The 17,502-nt window shown below is 36.6% G+C and overlaps 1 protein-coding gene across 2 annotated transcripts in view; it reads right to left on the bottom strand.

The window, feature by feature from the left end:
- Positions 1 to 17,502, bottom strand: part of ARB2A (ARB2 cotranscriptional regulator A) — a 249,225-nt gene that overhangs the window by 25,083 nt on the left and 206,640 nt on the right. The window contains exon 11 of one of the 2 annotated variants that reach the window (XM_072416157.1): positions 15,261 to 15,677. The exons of the other annotated variant lie outside the window; for it this stretch is intronic. Within the exon in view, the coding sequence (XP_072272258.1) occupies positions 15,655 to 15,677 (23 nt within the window). The 3' untranslated portion in view covers positions 15,261 to 15,654. Of the gene's footprint in view, positions 1 to 15,260; positions 15,678 to 17,502 lie in introns of those variants that run through there. 2 annotated transcript variants of the gene reach the window in all.

The following is a 17,502-nucleotide window of genomic DNA, read 5'->3' as shown; positions in this document are numbered from 1 at the left end:
GGGGGGGGGGGGGGGGGACAGGGGTTGCAGCAATTGTATAAATTACTAAACCTGCAGAGAGAAATTAGGAGGGCAGACCTGCTATTATCAGAACTAAACCACTGCCCAAACTCATCAATTAATCCTCTTCTCCTCACTTTACTATTGAGTCAGGCCATGAGTTTTTTAATGGATAATGCAATCAGGGAATAGAAAGGTAAGAAAAATGCAGAACAAAGGCCACATTTATTTTATGATTTGGTAGTTTGAGGGATGAGGCACGCAAGACGGACTTTGCTGCTGAAGTGTAAGAGGAGGTAAACAATACATACATAATACATATTCATAAAAATAACAGATTTCAGTTTTAATACACAGTGCACTAAATTATATTTAGACTTTGTCAGATCAGATCTTATGTGGATAAGCATTGCTGCTTTAAATCCTTTGCACTTACAGAAGTGATGATAGGAACTGTTCAAAAAAAAAGAAAGTTCATTAGTCACGTCAATGCTTGGATAATAAATGTATAATCAAAAGATTTTGCACAATGTCCAGTACTCTTGGAACTAAGAGAAGCCATGTAAGTTTTGTAGAAGGAGCACAAGAAGACTACTTTAGGTGAAATTGTTTTATATATATCACTGAATTCCCTTTACTGACACTACTGGTATGGATACCACCTTCATGTGGGTCTCTAAAAACCCTGCAAGAAGAAAAAACATGGTGGCAGACTAAAATGCTTATGTTTTGTGGAGTTGGATACAAGGTTCAACAGGCACACAAAAAGTTTTGATTGTGTGCTGAACAGGCTGGATTGTTTTTCCTGCTCACGTTGTTCTGGATGGTACAAAACACTGTCTGAAATCACAAGAAAATTGGTTGCAGCCAGTTTAAAGTTGAACTAAATAAAGTATGTTGACTCTCATATAAAGGGAAAGCAAGGCTGCCATAAATACTGCCTACAAGGTCACAATGACCCCAGTGATAGTCACTGGCCCCATTTATTAAACCTCATTTGCTATTTGTTGTTGTTGTTTTGAATCCTGGACTGGACCCATTTCAGGTTCACTGATGAAAGTGTATCCTCTCCAGCCTTGGCGAGCTTAATAAATCAGGCCTAATGTGAGGGTAAATCAACAAGCTTGTAATACATCCTAATGCTCACAGGTTCCTTTGACAGCATCTCTATTTTTTAGTATGTCTGATAACATGGCTTTAAAATGGGTCACAAAAATGTGTTCCCCTCATTTTAAAATCTAATGTTTTACCTGACTATATGGCTAAGCATCCATTAAGACACAGGAGAAGCATCAAGTTATTGCCAAAAGAGCGTGACCTCACCAGCAGGACAATTAAATAATCTGAGACAGTCATGCAGAAGCGCATACATCTTGTGACAACATAAGTATATACTCTGCCGGAATTTAATAAGTTCCAATAAATGTCTATGTCAAAAAGCAAGAATTGTTTTGAGATGTTCTAGAACAAGTCTTCTAAAACACTGCAATAAACCGCCTGATTTACATGTTCAAATATCAGTATCTACATTCTTCCATGTTATGTTATGGCTAACAAACACAATCTAAAAACCAAGAAAGATTGTCAAACATGTAAAAAAAACCTCTGTTTTAAAAATGTATTTAAAATAATATTTTTTTATTTTATATGTCCATGTCTAATGGTGCTATAAAACAGAGCTCTATTAAAGCGGTAAACTGAAAAAAAAAAGCCCTCACGTTCACCTTCACAAATCCTTCAAACCATCCGGAGGTTTCCTGGATCAGAACCTGCAGAAGGGGCAGCCAGGGTGACCCTGGGATCCATGACGTATGTATGCTGGAAGGCTCTGCGCTCGATCAATACAGACAAGGCTTGTCTACCCTTTTATGCAAAGTATATATACAAGTATATCCTACCTTTTTTACCCTGTAAACATTGCTTCATTTATTTAGCCTGCCTGAGTCAGTCATTGTCATATTATGTTGTCTGTCACTGCTATGCACCAAAAATAATGATTTCTGTGCTGCAATGCACTTAGGTGGTCACTGAAGAATACAAATGGTTAAAAACATGCAGCCCCTACATGGTTTTAGCTGGAAGATAAACAGCACATGTCTATTGGAACTTAGAAGGAAAAGTTAATTTTTCCTAATAATGAGCATTCTGCTTTACTAAATTGTCTAGCTTCAATTAAATGTAGCAGAATTATGGATAGGGCCAAACTAATTTTTTTTTAAAGATTTCCTGCTTCTAGCAGTTTGGAACCTCATAAGTGATCTCAAAAGTGCAGTGAAGCATATAAACCATCATTTATGTTGCCTGGTCATTTATACTAGTTCCAACCAAACATATTTACAGATACCTACCTTCTTGTACCCATTCCCTGTCTGCACTAACAGTGCACAGGCAGACAAGCAGAATGTAAACAGTGCAAAGCTTAGCCTGTCATGGGCCTGTAATGACAACAAAGGAATTAAACAATAGAGGTAGGAGTATATCTACAAATTCAGCAATCCCATTAGGTACAGCTACAGACAGTTTTGTAAGCAGAATTAGGGAAGGCAGGATAGAAAATAAAGCAAAATATCCCCAAATAGGCTGTCAAGAAAAACCTGATCAGCGTTCCAACCTTATATTACTTTAACTAAAGTCAGGAGTTGGTTTAGTAATAAATGTAATCACCAAAAAAATTAGTTGCTTATTTCACATTTGTAAAAGCCTGAAAACAAAACATAACTAGGTTTTTTATGTAATAACAACATAAAGAACATTCTGGTTTACAAAGAAATATGATACACAGAATACCTTCTATGTAAACATATATTCTAAAGAGTTAGTGGAGTATGAAATATTTGCAAAACTTTCTCATATTTTTTCCCATATGACGGTAGGAATGCGTCTACAAAGCAATTAACAGTTTTTTTCCAAAGACCTCACAGAATTGCAGCACACTACGCAAGCTTGAAATGTGCTAAGCAAAACAGAAGGAATAATGAGGACAACTGTGCAACTCAAGAGAACGAGCACAACTTTACAGACCTCAATGTGCTCATTTCCATTTGGTATTGGTATAAAGGGAGTAGATGCCAGAGATTATACAACAATCTCATGTTCTGAAGAAGCCAAATTAGCCCTAAGAAATAAACGGATACCACAATCTCTAGTGTCACACCAACTGTTAATCCTTTTGTTACTTGGAAATATATTGCTATGAGCTACAATTACTACAAAGGATGTGTTTTTTTTTTAATAAGCTAACAAAATGTACATGAATAATCATTAATAGCAGCTCAAAGTTGCAAATTATTCCATTTGAGACCTTCATTGAAATCATTATGGAGCTTCGAAAGCAAGAGAAACAAGTCTCATGAAGAAACAGTTTCTTTGTATTTTCAACTAGAAGGAAAGGATATGAAGTTATTAGCAAGGTAAATCAAATGTGTAGTAGAAATGAACACAAGAGGAACATGTCAGACAAATTTACACATGGATGTTCATTTTGTCAAATTTGCAAAAGGGCATAATTTACACCTAAAGCAAACTCCAGCTTTACCTTCAGTCTTGTATAGTTGTACAGACTCCCTCCTGTATTTAAATTGTTTTTAGCGTTTTCACTGTGAACAGTATATTTCTCAGTATGCATTAGAAGCCAAAGCAAACCAGATGAAGCTGATTGACATCCATCATCAATTAGCCTTTTCCTCCTCAGCCTTCATATTCCTGTCCCTCTCATTCTATGGATTTTATTACAACAAGAAACAAGGGAAAACCAGCAAAAATTCCTTGGACACAAATTGGTTGTAAAGGAGGACCTAAGAAGAAAGAGAGCTGTATTCTGATAACTGAAATGACTGATAATATAGTCAAGTTATCTGTGGCTCCCTTTCATACTGAAGTGCTTACCTAAACATAGGTACTGTGTTTGTGCTTCTATGGCATCAAAGATGACAAAGCCAATTTCTGCTAGACCACAGGAAGGCAGCAGCAGCAAGAAAGAACACCCAATTGTACAAATACTTAGAAAAGTTTGTCCAGAGGCGTGAAGGTACATAGATGCGGGGCTAGATCAGCCTACTCCTCATTTATCTACCAAAATGGTAACCATTGAGGGTACATTTACACCTAGGTGCTTATTTTGTGCTGAGTTTATCTTCATCTGCAGACAAGAATTTCTGCACATGTGCCATTCCTTTCCTAATAGGCCTTCAATGCATGTGTAGTGTATAAAAACATACGCAATTATTTTGCCTTTGTACCACAAAACAGGTTTGAATGGTGTGAGCATGTATCCATGTTGAGGACCAAATAGTAATTAACTGTCACAACCCCAAAAAGGGGGCGTTGCAGTAACTTTCATAAAGAGGGCAACAAGGTCAGATCACAATCCATATAGACTGGGCAACTTTACTTAAAGGGATTTGTACAAAACCTACCAGAACACAGCAAAATGACAAATATGGTAAAGCTACCAGTGTTTTGGCAGGCATGGAAATACCATATACCCTGTTTCTCCACAGTGGAAAATATTCTGCTTTTAGCATTCTTACTGATCCCACTGCATTGTTTGCATAATGCCAGCAAGACATAACGCAAGGCTGCCTACTGGGCTTGCAAGAATTAAACTGACAATTATGTGGCAGGGTTTTCATTTAGGATAAGTGGGGCTGCAGTTGTGTCTTAGCTTGTGATGTTAAATAGAATTAGAGTACAGATGTAGAGACATTCAATAAATTAGGAGTTCCAAAGTAGTTCAATAATTATTTAATTCCTATTGTCTCGTTTTATCTATTTGACTAATGATGACAGCATAATTATTTGCAGTAAAATGGGTAGAAATAGCAGTGGATAATAAAGTGCCTGTGTATGAAAGATTACAAATAGTCTTATCACTGAAGGGATTAAGTAATGAGTGTGAAGCTACTCCAGAATATGGGCTTACTCTCAAATGTATATACAGCAAATGGAGAGGAAATACTTAAAATATTTGTTCTTTTCTGTATTTTTCTGAAATAGTCAGTTATGCTTTGGGACAACAATGGACAAATCATAGAATTGTAATTTACTTTGATAAACTATTTTTTGTGTAATAATCATCTCTGGTCAACCACACTAACTGAAAACTCACTATGCCTTTTATTTCGGAAAAAAAGAATGCATTTAGACTCTTTTCTCTTATCTTCATCAATTCAAACGTATTCAGTTCTCCCAATGATCCTTAGTTCAGTAAAATTAAATGTATGAGTAAGGTATCAGTAATCAGTACTTGCATTTTCTACAAATAATCATATCACTGATAGGCAAATGTCTAGCAATATTACATTGGAATGAATTATCTTTAAATAGACAAAAATGTGCCGCTAAGGAAGTAGCTTGATCTTAGGAACGATGCAATTCAGAGAGTGGAATGATCGAGTGTTCCACCTCTCACCCTGCTTATTCCTTTTTATTTTCTTTTGTCGTGATGGAGCTTTTTTTTGTAATAAATGCCTACTACACTGAAGTGTTGTTTATGTCTTTCTGTCCATAATAGCGTAGGCGAGAACAAAACCCTACAAAGTCGAAAGTTTGCAAAAAGGTGAACTACTAAAGTAATAGGGTGGAAGCATAGCACCTTATCTTCCTCGGTAAATGTCATCACTTTTGGCAGTTTTTTTTTTCAATGGACCTGCTGAGTACAGGTCCGTAACTCCTCCGTTACTACCGAAAGTCTGAATGACAACTGTAATATGTTAACGCACAAATGAACAATGTCCTTGGGATTTTAGGGTTTTTAAGCTGTCGCAATGTTAACATTGTGACATCACAGTTGTAGATTTTTCTGCTGGGGATCCATGATGCTAATCCTTTGTGCTGACACATCCCAAGGGTGCTCCATTGCAGCAGTCACCAACCAGTGTCCTTCTCCTGGCCCTGCTGTGGGTGGGTGGGGGGGTTGCAAGCACCAGCCAGAGCCACGGAACATGTCTCTCATATGGATCACAGACACTGACCTCAGAGGTTCTGGTATCATGACTGGGGGAAGTGTCTTCCCCTTTGAGTGACACATGGCTCTCAGTGAATGCGCGGTCCAGAGTCCGTAAATTTAGTGGTCTGTGACGTCCAAAAGGTTGGCGACCACTGCTCTATGGGATTGAGGTCTGGTGAATATGGATGCCATGAAAGAACACCGAATTTATTGTGATGTTCAAGAAACCTGTTTGTGATGATTTCAGCTTTGTGACCGCCATGTTCAAAGTCAATTAAATTTCCTTTCTTTCAACATTCTAATACACCACTTGAGCTTCAGCAGGTTGTCTACATGCCTAAATGAACTGAATTAAAGCTGTGCGATTGGCTGATTAGAAACTTGCATTAACAAGCAATTGAACAGGTTTACCTACCTAATTAAGTGGCTGGTGGGCATATCAGATACACAAATTATATATAGAGCAACTCTTACCAAATGGGAATATTTAATTTAATATTTTAAATGACGCTGTCTGCTATAGGTTGCAAATTTATGATGAAGAGATGATGGAGTTGTTGAAGACTTTACTTTCAATTTTCAAATGAAAGATTGCCATTGCCAAGCAATCAACAGCCGAAAATGAAAAAGCTTCACGTCTTCCAAGGAAGTAGCTTGATATTACGAATAATGCATTTCAGAGGTGTGGAATAATCAAGTAGAAGGATGTAACCCCAAACACTTTCTTAAATGCCCAGAACAACTTATAGTAGTGGGCTGCAGAATGTTAAAGTTTATAGTACTTGATGTGAAGATGAAGGGTAGAGTTTTATCACATGGAAAATGGTTAGGAGTGGGCAAGCTTTCTAGCCTCACCTATTCAACCCCACATCAACCAGACTGTTTACTTGGAGGACACCTAGGCTGATTCGAGCTGTCATGTCTGTGAATAACGCTATATAATACCGGGCAGCATGGTGGCTCAGTGGTTAGCACTCCGGCCTTTGTAGTGCTGGCTCTCAGGTTAAAATCTCGTCCAGGACACTATCTGCGTGGAGTTTGCAGGTACTCCCCGTGTCTGCGTGGGCTTTCTCCTGGTACTCCGGTTTCATCCCACCTCCCAAAAACTTGCATTCAGGTTATTGGCTTTACCTCAAAAATTGACCTTAGACTACATTGATGACATATGACTATGGTAGGGACATTAGATTGTAAGCTTCTTTGAGGGACAGTGACACAACTATGGACCTTGTACAGCGCTTGGTAATATGATGGAGCTATATAAATACTGTGTAAAATTAATAATAATATTATATATATATATATATATATATATATATTATCACTGTGCCTTGACAATATAAATATTTATTCCATATAATCATGGACACAATTAATTTAGTGCTACACCTAAACAATAATAGAGAAAAACATATGTAATCTAATGAACTGCTCCATTTCCTGATGCTTTTTTTACTTGGTAAATTCACATTAAAGAAAAAAAAAAAAAAAACACCCCAGGATGTGTTCTTTTTAAAAAGGCTCACTTGTGCCATGCAGTTCTATTGTATTCTCAGTAATAAGTGGTCACAAGTTACCTGTCCAATTAGAAAGTCCTCAGGAGCATAAAATCTGAGGCTTTTTTAGAATGATTTCATGGCTTTGTGATATTTCTGCCTGGAATACATCTGTGTGTACTGCTAAGAGCATCTATCAACAAGGGGTGCATTAAAGTGCATTATGTGTTAATTTACATGACAATATCCAGAATCCTTATGTGTGCAACACAGCCCCTGTGTCTGAGAGAATGCTGAATGTGTTTGTGAAGCAACTGGATGGACTTCATGGGGTATTTAATTTCTGTGCTAATCATATGCCTGCCGTTATGAACACTTCTCTGTACAAAATGCAAACTGTGAAGCTTCAGAGAAAACAGCATCTAAGGCAGCACAATCTTCCATTTGAATTCTCTACATTGTATTATATGTACACAACAATACATTAATCAGAGCTTGGAGTGACCAATCTTTTTATAATTGTATAAACAAACACTATATCTTGCTGTTTTTAAGCCACAAGTGGTACGCAGGAACATGTCACTCCCCCCTTACACCTACAAAGTCTGATGGACAGCACAAAACACTACCAAGTTTCCAGAATGCTCCCAAACCTAGGAATAATACACCCAAAACATACTATGCAGTCATGTATAAGAGTTATATTGGAACCAAGAAAGTTATACTAACTCTACAGCCACACCCCACAGGTTGACCACATTTATGCAGGCATGTGGTGCAGTGCTGTTCCCAGGGGACTCCCTTGACCCCTTGTATGCTTGCAGAATTGAGCAGCTGCACACACTTTGCAGTGCAGACACACTCATGTTTATTAATCAATGCAGTATATACATAAAGGCAATGTTTCAAAGGGAAACATTTGTAAAGCCTGGCTGCCTAATGTCTGGTGCATACTTATGAAGAAAATACAAATCAGGTGCCAATCTTATCACAACAGCAGTGCCCACAAATGTCATGGCAGAAACAATGTCTACAAGAAGAAAGTATAAGTAGATCATGCATATGCAAACTACAAACCATAAAGATAGTACCATCCTGCTTTGGATAGACCACTCCCCCAATGTTTGTGAGTTCACTACAAAACTGAACACAAGTATAAACCATATAATACAAATAAAAAGGAAAATATGAAACTAAGTATATATGTTATTCAATAAAAGAAGAAGAACCAGACACAAGTACTAGAGCAGTGCTGCACCATTTCCCAGACTACAAAGTGACACTTACTCTTTGATATGAGCGCTAACTTAGTCTGAAAACATGCCATTTCCATTATGCTCAGATGCTAAATGCATTGTAAAATTATCCCGTTTTATCAGGAACATTTTTTAATAATAAAAATATATACAACTATTGAGAAGACATTTTAACATATCTGCATACATAAACAAAGACCCTATGCAATTAGTTCATAGTATACACATCTATTGGCCACCCTGGAAATCATATTCTTTTCAGGGCTGTAAAACCATAACAAGAATGTCATACTGCTCTGAGACTGCTGCTGCATGCTGTCATCTTGGGTGTCATCAGCAGACACAGTGCTATTCTCTTTTGCTCCTCCACCCACAGCTACATTAAAGTTAATTTAGCAAGGTGAAGGGAGGGACAAAGGAGCTGAACCAGTACAGAAAGAGGGGCACTGCTAAAAATGATCTATGATATGCAAGGATTGAGGGAAATGAAATTGAGGTTAAATGGTCTACCAAATTCAAAAGCACCTACCTAAATAAAAATAAGTAAATAACAAAAAAAGGATTATATAAAAATTGTTGACAGGGTCTCCTTAAGTATGAAATACTTTTCATTTACACATGCACAAGCAGTTAGGAAAGTTTTCCCTAATAAAGAAAACAACAGAAATAATCCTGGCAGAATTTTTTTCCTGTCAGAATGATAGAAGAATAACATTTTCCCAGTGGCAAAAATAGAACCCTGAGAAAAAGTTTTCCCTGATTTTAAAAACATTGGCAAGAGCCTGCGTTGAAATTGTAGATAAAGCCACCCAACTTTGGCAAAAAATATATTTTAAGCCAATGTTTAAATACAAAGGACAAAAATATCCTCAGAGAACTGCCACCTGTAAAAAAACAGTTTTTATGGAAAACAAAATGTAAACACAATACATTTCCATATAAGTTAGAAATATACTTGATATTGCTTGCTGCTCTCTGTTATATTTTGCTTTCACTGCGCCACTGCAGCCTGATGCATTCATAAAGGTTGGGGTGCAATGTGCATCTAAACGAACCTCTATGAGAACTCCCTGATTGAAGAAGTGGGTTTACGTATACAGTACATAAATTTTTTTTAAAAAAGCTTTGTCCTTCCATGAGAGTTAACGTCCTGTCCAATGTAATGGCTCCTGAGTAAAAAGTAATTAGCGGTGATGCAATCCAAATTTAATTTTTTTAATGTACTACCGGATGAAGAGATGATCCAAACTGGCCTTGTGTACCCACAGGTGGTAAGGCCACAGGTATAGCAGAGAAGCGCTGCAGATTCTGTACATTTAGATGAAGTTTGTTTTTCCTAAGAATGTCAAAATACCTGCAGACTTTAGATAAAAATCACCCCTACATACAAAGAAAAGGTCTTTTGAATTAACAATAATTTAAAATTAACACAAACAGCTGGAAAAATCCATTCCAGCAGATTTTCCTAATTTAAAACATAATGTCTAAATGTTTAATTTAATAGTGCATCTGTTTACCTATAACGAAGCAACTTGAAAAAAATCATGTTATATATCCCAATAAATGCATATTGGTAAAAATGGATCAAAGTCCTAAAAAAGCAGAAGTCCTTAACCTGGGTCACCTAGATATTTCGCATTTTAATACAGTACACTTGTTGGCTGATAGTGGTAGATAGCAATAAAAAAACAGATGAATTTGGCCCACATGTACACAAAAGTAGGTTCCCACCCACTCATACAATTGAATGGGAATGAAAGGGAACAAGTCCAAGGCTGTGGTAGAATGATGTGGTCAAACAGAAGTCTAAATGGCCCTGAATCTTCTTGATATTGTTCTGTGGATTTTTTTAAAACGGCTAGGCAAGGCAAAAAAGCTTTGGACTGTGTTCCCACCAAACCGTTTAAGGCTGAAATGAAGATGGTGCACCCTCTCAGGTTTTTGCACAGATATCTACAGATAATAGAATAAATAATGATTGTAGGGTAAGAAAACACAAGATTAATATATATTGTAGAACCTTTCTGTAGTTGTGATCGATTTAGGTGAACAATATATTTTATAATAACTAAGATAGCACATACATAGTTCTTGTAAAACAACACCATGAAGAAAAAGGGGCCTGTGACAGAAGTGTCATTCAATGGTAACAAAAAGATTCGAATCAACCAAAAATAAAAACATACAAAGGCTTGTACAACTAAGCTATGTCTGAAAATGTAAAAAGAAAAAACCTATAGTGATTGTCATTTACTGGCCACAGTATAAATGCAACAACTGTATTCTCCTTGTATATTCACAGCCAAAATATATTTTGTGTGTGTGGAATGCAAGGTTTCCAAAGATGTGATGGAAGCCTGAGACAGAAGTATTCTTTTTTTAATGAACGTTTTCTTTCTACCATTATGACTTCTAATTAGATTAGATGATTTAACCACGATAGTGAGAACTTCATTAGAGTAACACCAAGAAACACGTTTGAGTGATCAGACAGAATGGAAGGGAGCAAAGGAATTACTTTTGGGTGCATAACAAGTGCCCAAATCTGCAGAGAATTTATTTATTTATGCAGCAGCATATGACACAAGGTTTTGCCTTTAGCACTACAAAACAGAGACAGATTTTCTGTAGGTACTATACACGGCCTTATTACTGCCGTCTGTTCTGACAAATACCTAAGTGCTGTAATGAACTGCACTAGGCTTAGTCTCCAAATTCTGCACGTCAATAATATAAAGCACAACTAGATAAAGAAAAAAAGAGCTTTCTAAATTAAACAGAATTGTGTTATCTTATTTACAAATAAAAGTGTTCCTCGCATCAGGAGTGTGTCAAGATAATAGGAATAGTGCTTTGTAAAGTACTTTTAAGACAGCAATTGTGTTCCACTAAGCAGCAGGCTACTTAATTTCCAATATATAATACATTAGGCTACGTTTTAAAAATATAAATACGGCACTAAAAAATCTTCCACGGAACATCCTGTGCTGTGTTTTTCCTTTTTTCAACGGTCATCTGTAAAACTAATAAATACTAAAGCAACAAGTACAGCATGTAAGCAATACAAACAACTAATTCCTTCATTATATAGCAATACACAACTGATTTTGTACTAAGCATTACTTCAAACAATAATATATGATCCTAAATATCTTGGATTATTTAAAACAAAAGGGCAAAGTAGAAAAAGTCCATCAAAAAGTAATCTCAATCTGAATGCCAGGTTTACAGATAAACAGATACAATACACACAGTATGAGAAAGCCATTTTATCTGCAAAAGTATATGTACTTGTGAATCCAGTCCTGAGATTTTCACAGCCCTGTCACACATCACAGTTTGGGGATGACACTGCTTTCTCATCTCTAGTCTGGGGACCACACACAGCAGTGGCAGAATGATTAGGTTATCTCTGCTTTATTTGGTGTCTTCTACTAACAGCACATTTGGATGCAGCACCCCAGAACTCAATCTTAGCATTCCATGGACTCCATTCCATTGGCTGTGTACCATAGCCAAGCAAAGAAAGACTTGTTCCAGTCCTTGCTTGTGGCTCTAAGTCCAGAAACTGTAGGCTGGGTATTCACCTTATTGGGAGATTTTGCTTGATCATGGCAAGCAGGGCAGCATGGGACGCAGATTACCACAAAGTAAGGGTTTTCAAGGTTACTCCTATCCCTCGGGACACCACTGTTTTCCCACACCGCTAGTGGGAACCAGTGAAGCTTATGTCCTCCCCGCACGGCCTTGTTTACCTAACATGCGGTTTGCGTTGAAATTGGGATAAGCAATTCCAGTAATGGAGAGAAGCTGTACAACTGTGCTAGACTGAAGGTGCTGATGGAAGGTCTGGAGTTAAGCTTTTCATATTAGAAAAAAATTGGAAATTAAAAAAAAAATATTTATTCATTTTTAAATAAAAAAAAAAAACATTTAAAAAAACAATTCATTTTTTATGGCTGGGTTCTTTTTAGACTTTACCTGTCATACTTTTCATTCTTTGATTCCAAAACCTAAATTGTTAAATACTAGATTCAGAAACACTACTATCTCAGAACTCTATAACATCCCCTATGACCTTTCCGATCCTATCACTGCTATATATTCATGCAACGTACGCAGCATTTTCCTCAGCATTGCTTGTGTTTCAAAATCAATAGCACAATCTCTGCACTAGTCTGACACTCTCTACTTGAAAACAGTAAAGCAAACACAAATTAATGAAGAACAAATAAGTATGTGTTTGTAAAGCAGCGTTGTTTTTCTTGGGTTTAGTAGTAATTTCCTTGTCTATAATGCTGTATTGTAGAATTCTCTCATCCTCTGAATTGGCTTGTAATGTGAGGATAGAGTTAGGTATGAAAGATTTTGTTTGGGGAATCTGCTTTTATTACGAAAAGCTACCATAATGTGGAGATAGATATGTGAGCTAAGGAAAAAAAATCAACAGTTGTTGGTAATACAGACAGCATGAAGTAGATTACTGGCTAAGTTACTTCATAAGGCAGTAAAACCACTCATTTTATGCCTACAAACACATAGTGGTTTCCTATCATTAGTTCCAGTACAAGTTTAAGCTTCAGTCAACAGGCAGCTAAATTGTACCTTGTACTGCTCTACTTACAGAATGGTAATTGGTTTGTTAAGCACATTTCTTTCTGTGTTTTTGTGCAATGAGAGAACATGAATACCTTTATGTTTTCAGGGGAGAAGATCATTAATATCTATTTGATGATGAAGACCTGTCTTCCCAGCATTTTAATAGTGTGGCATTAGCACTGCAGTGCTGATGAACAAAGCTTAAAGTAAACTTTAACCTGGCAAATTCCAACAGAGAATATAACAAAACTACAAAAAAGATGTCTTTTTGTAATTGAGACATAGTCTGGATAAAAACTAAAAGTTGCATTTTACCTGGAAAGAAAACTCTCTCATAACCCATGTACCGAACTAATCAAATTTAAAAACAAAAAACTAGAAGTGTGGGGAGGTCCGCTGTTTGATATATCTTTGTAGTGACATGGACATTGTCCATTAACGGATATTATTGCTAATTACTTGGCATTACAGGACTGCTTACCGGGTCTTGAAGTATTCCAAAGTCATCATGTGGAGTGCTAATAAAGCTGCTCTGCTAAGCAGTAATGTAGGAAGGAACTTTTGATCACTAAATGGTGCTAGCTAACAAATGGCTGCATGGGATCATATGGCGGAATAGGATTTCAGAAGCTTTAGAATATAAGAAGAAAACAAAATTAAAACAAAAATATATTGGGTGTATGGAGATGGAAGAAGAGCACAGACAAATGCTAAAGCTGCCAAGAAAGTTAGGTGTATGGGAAAACAAGGGTCATTTGACTAGTACTAAAGTTTTGCAAAAATTTAAATTATATGCAGTTTTTAATTATTCATAATAAGCTATTTACATTTTAACTATTTAATATTTTGGTATATATAAAACCATATTTTGATGCCAATTTCCTTTGATATAAATGTATAATATACAGTTCCTACTACATATTGCATTTTGACTTCCTAAATTGGTCAGTTTCAACAAAAAGTTGGTAGACCCTTCTGTGCTATGGTGTCATCCATGGAACTTACTGAAAAGGCATGTGGTAAGGCATGTGGATTTTGGAGAGAGTAAACACATATTATTTAGCAAAATGTAAACCATAATAAACATTATTCACATTTAACTATCTTAAATATGTAATTGTCATGAAAGCATATTTGTTTAAAGCTTTTAACTAATCTTTTGTGGAGAATATTGTTTGATCATAACTTTAAATATATAAATCGTAAATAACAATTTGTTGCTTAATAACCCGTTTCACCTACCTAAAGACAAGTGGCAAGGTCAGGCCTTTTACTGAGCAAAACCTCTCTGTTGCCTGTAGCGTGGCTGTTATCTTTCTGAACAAGGGGAATCGTTTGGCGAAGCCTGAAGCTGTGGCGTGAACCCTGGCCGAGCTTAAGATATTTATCTGACAGCCCTAGCTGACACTCCACAAACGCATTTGCTCTCTGTGACCCTGGGTGCATTTGTGATTAATCAAAAATGTATCTTGAGAACAAACTACAAGCAGCAATACAAAAAAAAAAGTGGTATGCTCTTGATCTTGCTTATCGACTAGCAAGAAACAGAATAAAAATAGTAAATAGCCGAATCAATATATTCGCACTTGTCAGCAGAAGCTAAAAAAAAAAAATCTTTCCCTGAAGCTGCAGATATTGATCATGTAAATGTTTTGGACTCCTGGTCAAACAAAGGACTTTAAAGAAGTAAATTATAAGAAACAGTTGAGATTTCTCACAGAAAACGGGGTGGCATATCAGTTTCAGATTTTAAACATACATTTTGAAACTTGTCCTAACTTTTTTGTTAAAAACTCAAATTACACTACTCTAGGACACAAATAAGATAAGACATATCATGGCACGAGGTGATCGCAGAAATAGTGTTGTTTTTTAAAACAATAATACTGACTGTTGTTGCTTAAAAGATGACCATGTCCAGTTAATCCAGGTTATATCATGCCTGGGTCATCTTTATGATTATAGGTGCAAATCAGAAGTGATATCAGGGGAACAGTGATTTAGCCAGGCTGAATTTTAATGGTCAAACACTGATAAAGACCACACTGATGGTGTCTGCACATCACCTACCGAATACATGAAGATGTACAGTTCAATGCTATGTAGATATGTTCACACATTCACTGTTAAAAAAAAATTGCCAATTCGATTGTTTTATAGTATTGGTATCCCCATATCCGAACATCAATCAAATGTTAATGGATACTTTTAGGAGTTGATAATCATTTTAGGTGGAACTATATTTCTGCAAAAATAAATGTTCATTATAGCAGAAGGGATCTGGTATTGTGGCATCCCCTGGGGCTGCCGGGTCTGAAGGAACTCCCATGTGTGTTACTCATCCCGGTACAGCCAATCAGGATGACCAAAGATCATAACCTGAAAAAGAAGAAGAAAAAGATGGCAGTGCCCAAGACAGAACAGGGACAGGTAAATAAACTAAAAAAAAATCTGATCAGGCAGGTGAGGTTATCATATTGTATTTCTTGTCACAATCCATTTCTTCTTCATTATCATACTGCTCCTTTTAAAACCAAAATTGAAAATAGTTCCATGTACTCATGATACTTCCACAAGAGTAATAACATTTCTAGTAACAAACCAAGGGAATAGAGAAAGACTTTCTTTTTCTTAGAATTCCTCTTGTAATCTGACCACATTTAAGAGATCATTTGTTCCTCTTGAACACTACAACTTCTGATAACACCAGCTGACTGTCAGTCACTCTTACATGGAGCACTGGTAGCCTCTTTGCTCTATGCCCTTCTAGCAGTAGAAGGTGAGGGGGAAATGCAACCTGGCAGGTTTTCCTTTTATCATGTGACCTGAGGTCTGACAGCACAAAGCATTTATTTCAGCGCCAAGACTTACTGTTATTCAGAAATGAATCACTACCTTTAAAAGGAATCATTTTAGGGGACTACATATAAATTATTACAAATAAAACTGCTTTTAAAACTTTATTAAATATAGTTTCATATTTTTCCTTTGGAGCTTATAAATGTGATACATTTCCTCTGGAAGATACGCTACAATTGTACCCATACTCCACCTGTCTTTCTGTCTACAAATTCTATAACACTGTAGCTCTCCAGACTTTACTATGTAAAATACCCCTTTACAAAATAAAATGCTTTTAAACCCTGGTACATATCAAATTATATGATATACAAGTAAAAACCTACAGTTATTCTCTCATTGTATATACAGTACATTACCTTGAATGTCTTTAGCATGCACCTAAACAGAAGAGTAACAAACCTGCTTGCATGCTGATGAATGTGACGATTTCCTCAATCCATGCATGTTACTACTGAATAATTAACTTGTGCAGAGAGAATACTAAGGCAAGTATTGCTTACCTCTTTTTCAAAATATGCTTTTTATCTGGCTGTATTATAGAACTAATGGCAACTATATTCATTACAGCTTTAAAAAAAAAAATCACAATGCACTGTACTTATAGCCTTAGTCCCTGTGTAGGCTTTAGATATCGTGCAATCTTTTATGCGCGCATGTGTGAAATCTCTGAAAGGAAGAGACTTGCTGACAGCTAACTCTATGCATCAATATAGTATATCGGCTAGATTGTCACCGGTGCAATTGAATGTCTGCTATGATGTGCTAGGAGCTATTTAAAAATATTTATATAATTGGCTTCCATTTTAGGTTTGATCTAAAGTGACAAAAATATACTTTAAAGAAACCTAGCCATTAGACATTGTTACCTGGCTGACATTCTGGCCCACAACATTAATGCATATAAGGATTTTGCCAATCTGTATACTTGCTTCAAATCAAAGAATGTGGAAATACTGAAGCCAGTGTGTAGACATAACAGACAGGCAACTAGTTGCCAGAACAACTTACTCACTCAGTTCACAGCTTCAGTGGCTTTTATGCATGTGTGTACCAGGTTGTGGCAATACCCAATCTGGTTTGGCATGTGGTATCTAGTTACATGCGTCTCATTTTTTTGCATTGTACGAGCATCTAGACTTATGCACCAATTAGTACTGACATAAGTCTGAGAGCCTCCAGCATCCACTGGTATCTGATCATCTACCTGAACTGTGCCTGGTATTACGGTTGGATTACTCATCTTTAATCCTAGCTTGATGACCTCAAAAAACACTTACACTGCTGATTCTCTGGTACCAACTCTTGCCTGTCTGACATGGCACCTGTATTACCTATGATTACC

This window comes from Pyxicephalus adspersus, chromosome 6, assembly GCF_032062135.1.
Source record: "Pyxicephalus adspersus chromosome 6, UCB_Pads_2.0, whole genome shotgun sequence".
In the NCBI taxonomy this organism is placed as follows: domain Eukaryota; kingdom Metazoa; phylum Chordata; class Amphibia; order Anura; family Pyxicephalidae; genus Pyxicephalus; species Pyxicephalus adspersus.
The sequence above is the reverse complement of the archived record's forward strand: the minus strand, read 5'-3'. Positions and strand labels throughout refer to the sequence as shown.